At 45.5% G+C, this 5,613-nt stretch overlaps 1 protein-coding gene across 1 annotated transcript; it reads left to right on the top strand.

The window, feature by feature from the left end:
• The first annotated feature begins 314 nt into the window (after window positions 1-314).
• On the top strand, window positions 315-3,738 carry LOC103721276 (putative disease resistance RPP13-like protein 1). Its single transcript, XM_039119822.1, has 2 exons — window positions 315-1,555; window positions 1,669-3,738. The coding sequence occupies exons 1-2, from the start codon at window positions 315-317 to the stop codon at window positions 3,053-3,055; spliced, it is 2,628 nt and encodes an 875-aa protein (XP_038975750.1). The 3' UTR covers window positions 3,056-3,738.
• The last annotated feature ends 1,875 nt before the right edge of the window (window positions 3,739-5,613 follow it).

The raw sequence follows: 5,613 nt of genomic DNA, 5'->3' as shown, positions 1-5,613 counted from the left end.
GTTAGTGAATTGAAATAATTATATATCCGAAGCTCTATGGATCTGTAGTTATAAAACCGGTGCACAAGGAGCGAACGTTTAATTTTCCCAAAAAAAAAAAAAAAAAAAATCTATATCGAGTCAACGTCAAAGTCTTCTTCCTCTCCCCCGTCTTCTTTTCCCTTCAACTTCCCCAGCCGTCGTCTCCAGAGTTTCAGAGCCTCACCGTCTCTTCTTGCTACCTCCCCTCCTCGATCAACTCCCTCCCTCATCCTGGCAGTGCTTTCTCCCTCGGAACGATCCCTTTGCTCTCTCCTCTTCATCCTCGCCTCGCCATGGACTGGAACAATCTGCTCTCCAAGGCCGCCTCCATCCCCAATTTCCTCCCCGACAAGCTCGTGGACTGGCTTGTCTCCCTCGCCCAGTCCGAGTACTCCCTCATCTGCGGCCTCGAAGACGAGATCCACAAGCTCCGAAGAACCCGCGAGCGGATCCACTCCCTCCTCACCGACGCTGAGGAGCGCCGCTACATCGAGGACGAATCCGTCAAGCGCTGGCTCCTCGAGCTCAAAGATGTCGCCTTCGCCGCCGACGAACTCCTCGATCGCCAGCAGACACAGCTCAAACTCTCCTCCCTCGACCAGAGCAGCCGCGAGGCCGGCCCATCCCGCAAGCGGAAGCGCTCCTGGTCTCTCCATTCCCTGGGCCTCGGCCATGACCCGGTTCTTCTCCAGCGCCGGAGACTGGCGATCCAGATAGCCAAGATCAAGGAGAGGTTCCAGGAGATCGCCGAGGCCCGGAAGAATCTCCGTCTGGAGGCCAGAGACGGGAGGAGAAGGGGGCGAACGGGAGAAAGCTCGCCTCCTTCTCAATCCGTGGCCTCTTATGAGAGGTCTCGTGTCGTCGGCCGAGAAGATAAGGAGGCAGAGATTGTTAACGCATTGACGTCGGATCATGGAATCCTCGTCCCTGTTGTTCCGATCTATGGAGCTCCTGGAATCGGTAAGACCACTCTTGCTAAATTAGTCTACAATGACGCTCAAGTGGAAAATTATTTCGATTTGAGGATTTGGGTTGGTTTGTCCAAAGGATTTGATGTGAGAAGGGTAACGAAAGAGATTATAGAAGCTGTAGACGACGGGGAGAAATGTAATATATCCAGCCTGGACGCTCTGCTGCGTCACCTCATCTGCAAGGTGAGAGGGAGAAAGTTCTTGCTGGTGCTGGATAACTTGTGGGCTGAGAATTTCCAGTTCTGGGAGACGCTGCGGCTTCCATTGTTGGCTGGAGGTAAGGAAAGTAAGGTATTGATTACTGCTCGGAATGAAGTAGTTTGGAGGGGAATGCCCACACTGCATCTGATCCATTTGAAGGGTCTGAATGTGGACGATTGTTCAAACCTGCTCCTTGATCAGGCATTCCCGAACGGGTGTTCGAGCCAACATCCAAATTTGGAAGAGATCAGCAAGAGGATCGTGGAGAGGTGCCAAGGATCCCCTCTGGCAGCAAAGTTGCTCGGTTGCCTCCTGTACAATGTGACAGATGAAGTTCGATGGGAAGACATGCTAAATGAAGTGTGTTTATTGGAAGAGGATATAAATGGCATATTGCCAAGCTTAATGATCAGTTATAATCATTTGAATTATCATCTGAAGCAGTGTTTTAAGTACTGCTCTATGTTTCCTAAAGTTATGAGTTTGATAGGGATGAACTGGTCAGGTTGTGGATGGCAGAAGATTTGATCCAGCGCAGTGGGAGCAGAAGTACTCTGGAGGTGATAGGCGGCAGGTACTTTGATAATCTATTGTGGAGGTCATTTTTTGAAGTCTCTGGTAGTCAGGGACAGAAACAGAAATATAGAATGCCGAGCCTCATCCATGATCTAGCACGATTAGTTTCTAAACCTGAAAGTTTGGTTGTGGAACATGATGTTTCATGTGATAAACCTGAATGGGTGCGTTATGCATCTCTGCTTCATCAAAATAATCAGGGGACTGTAGCATTCGACAAACTATACAGATATGAAAAATTACGGACTTTTAAATTGTACGGTGAGTCTAGAGTGCCTGTGAAGCATGTCCCTGCAAATCTTTTTCGTAAATTAACATGCTTGCAGGTTTTAGATCTCAGCTTTACCGAGATAGAAGAATTGCCGGACTCAGTTGGCGATTTGATACACCTGCGATATCTTGGCCTTTACGGAACTGAAATCCAAAGGCTGCCTGAATCAGTTTGCTGGCTTTACAATCTGCAGACCCTGGAGCTTGGTGAGTGCTACAGGCTCCGAGAGTTACCAAAAGGAACCAGCTACATGGTTAACCTACGGCATCTTGGTTTGCGTGTTGACTGGGAGACGGGTGCTAATTCGATGACGTCCATGCCACAAAGAATTGGAAAATTAACTTCGCTGCGGACATTGTCAAGATTCATTGTGAGTTCTGAGGATGGATGCAAGGTAGGAGAGCTGGAGGACTTGAACCTTCGAGGAGATCTTTGCATCTCAAAGCTAGAAAATGTTGTCGATGAGACGGATGCTCAAGAGGCCAATTTGAGTAGGAAGCGAATTGATAATTTGAAGTTGCAATGGAGCGATGCAGTCAATCCCACTGCTCAACAGGGTGGGAGTGATTGCGAAGGGGTTATTGCAGGTCTCCGCCCTCATATCACACTCAAATGTCTTTGGATAGAGAACTATCCTGGCAGCAATTTTCCAGATTGGGTAGGAGATCGTTCTTTCTTACACTTAGAGACTTTGAGACTCTCCTGCTGCAAGAATTGTGAACAACTCCCACTGATAGGGCAGCTACCTCGTCTCAGAAATCTGTGGATAAAAGGTATGCATGGAATGAGAAGCATGGGAAATTTTGTGGGATTTCAATCTCTAGAGAAGCTTACCTTATCAGACATGCCTAATTTGGAGAGACTTTTTGAAGTGGAAGGTTGTGAGATTCCTAGGCTCCCCGAACTTTCCATTTTACCTATGCTTGAGAAATTGGAGATAAGAAACTGTCAGAATTTGATTTTGCCTCCGGAGTTTGATTCCCGCCATGATTTAATAATAGACCGTGACCCTTAGTCGAATTATCAGATGGATTGGTCTCCTGACTTCTCTTACCTCATTAACTCTCTCATTTTTCTGGTTTCATATCCAGGAGCTCTCTCTATCTGTTGACTTCTCTGAAGGAATTGAAGATTGAAGTATGTGATTGTAAGATTGTAAGATCTCGTTTCTCTGGAATGCATAGAGATAATTTCATGCACAAAACTGACAGCCTTCTCCAAGGATTGAGTGCCACACCAACTTAATGATATTTGAATACATTCTTGTGATCTTGTCATGGTCTCAGGTTTCTTCCACGAGGATTGCAAAATTTAGAATCACTGCAAAGTAGAAATTCGAGATGTTCCTATCCTCAAGGATGGAGGAGATTATGCCGGCTGAACTTACATATTTGGCTATTAGCAGATGCTCCTCGCGTGCTGAATGGCCAAATTGTTGATGTAGTGATTGATTTTAAATTAGTTTCCAAAAGTATAATTTGATGATTATTTCAACATGTGCAGCTATTAAAGATTTCAGCGAACTTGTAAATACATCTGGTAGCTTGATCAGAATTCTTATTTTCTCTGCAGTTACCTGGGGTCCCTGTTGTAACAGCACTTATTCTCTTTCCATTTTTGTCATCTTGATTTTACATTGCTGTAGTCTTAATTCTTTCAGGTGTGGTTCTTAGATTTAATATGCGAATATTTCACTGACTTCTAGGAGTCACCGTTAAATCAGGGAATTTTCCTTAGAATCTTATGTCTTATGGGAACATATATCTCACTGACATCTATAAGTTACTGTTTACATCTAACAGCTCAAGTCTGACAGTCTTTTAACCTGTTTTTGGTGCTATCTAAATTGATCGTGATGTCTAACAATGGCAACTTTGTCAGAATAACATCTGCCATCAAACCTAGAAGGCCAGTTGGGACAGATACCAGTGTTATTGGTTATGCAGTTTAAAGTTAATATTTATGCCTCTAATTTTTCTCACTGCAAATTTGTATTGTGTTTAATGGCATGACTATGACAGGACAATGAGCGGTGCATACCAAGTTTTCTAAGCTATCTGCCACTTGGTTCCCCACCCTATAGATATGAGTAATATTTATCTTCATTGGAGCCTGAAAGAATGTAGCAGGTTGAACAGATACCGGTGAGTATAGCTTCCATTGCCATTGAGCCAAAGGACATGCACTTTTGGGAAGCATTGCATGTTCCTCTGCTTGCAGGGGACCCAGAGAAGAGGGTTTGGATTACCACTCAAAGCCAATTAAGCTTGGTAAATCTGGAAGGGTTCGCTGCATTGTTCTGTCACCATCATATGCAGCAGGAGGCATTTTAGATAATATCTGACGGGAAAAGTTTATGGACATTTATGTTGTACGATGATGATGGCTCTCCCCGGCCAGTGTTAGTTCTGAGCAACAGCCAAGTAGAGAAGTTGCCGGCTTCAATTGGTGATCTGATTCATTTTCGATATATTGGCCTTGGTGGTGCATGACCAAAACTTCGTCCGAATCAGTACCCATCAGTACAACCACTTAGTTAATCTATGGCATCTTGATCTACATCTTGACTGGGAATTCTGGGATGGAAGGGCAGATTAGATCCCAATGCCTCCACGAATTCTTAAACTGACTTCTTTGCAGATGCTCAAGATTCACGGTGCATCAGAAGAAGGATGTAGGATAGAGGAGCTGAAGGACTTGAACCTCTGAGGAGAGCATTGCATCTCCAAGCAGGACAATATAGCCAATGTGAGGGATGCCGAGGAGGCCAATCCAAGTTGGGAGCAGCATATTGATGTTTTGATGTTGCGTTGGAGTAATGGCACTGTTCTAATTCACAGAAGGGTGGAGATGGCGAGGAATTCATCAAAAGACCACCACCACACCAGGCTCAAATATACGAGGACATTGAGCTGAAATGGCACCAGATTTCCAGCTTGGATGGAGGACCCATCCTCCTAAAATTTTGTGACATTGAGACTCTCCAAGTGCAGGACTTGTGTGGACCTCCTGCATGCGTTGAGCTTGCTACGCTCTGAAATCTTTTTGTATCACTTGTGCCTGATCTGAAGACATAATTTGAAGTGGAAGATGGTGAAATGCCTTGTCTCACCGCTGAACTAACTATTTCAAATTACCTCCCACGTTCACCGGAAACAAAAAAGTCCAGGATTGATGAATCTTCCAGTGCCTCCAGCAATTCATGATCTTGTAGTGGAAGGAGTGTTGTCAGCGCCCGCGCCGGAACCCACTCACACCGGCGCCGCCACCGACGTCGGACAAGCAAAGAGAGAAAAGAACGGATAAGCACTCTCGCTCCCTCGACACCGGACTCAAGGATCACCACTTTCGCTTCCGCTGCGAAGGGCAAAAGATTACCCCTGGTATCAGTAGGGTAAAACACTTGAGCACCGCAACGGATTATCAAACCAAAGGAAGAAGAAGGAAGAAAATAGCAAAGCAAACACAAAGACGTAACGAGGTTCGGCTACAAGTAGCCTACGTCCTCCACCGCTCCAAATCTCAATTAGGATGAACTGATTACAGAGATAGCACACACCCGAACGATCACAA

The sequence above is a fragment of the Phoenix dactylifera genome, unplaced genomic scaffold (genome assembly GCF_009389715.1).
Source record: "Phoenix dactylifera cultivar Barhee BC4 unplaced genomic scaffold, palm_55x_up_171113_PBpolish2nd_filt_p 000628F, whole genome shotgun sequence".
Taxonomy (NCBI): Eukaryota; Viridiplantae; Streptophyta; class Magnoliopsida; order Arecales; family Arecaceae; genus Phoenix; species Phoenix dactylifera.
The sequence above is the reverse complement of the archived record's forward strand: the minus strand, read 5'-3'. Positions and strand labels throughout refer to the sequence as shown.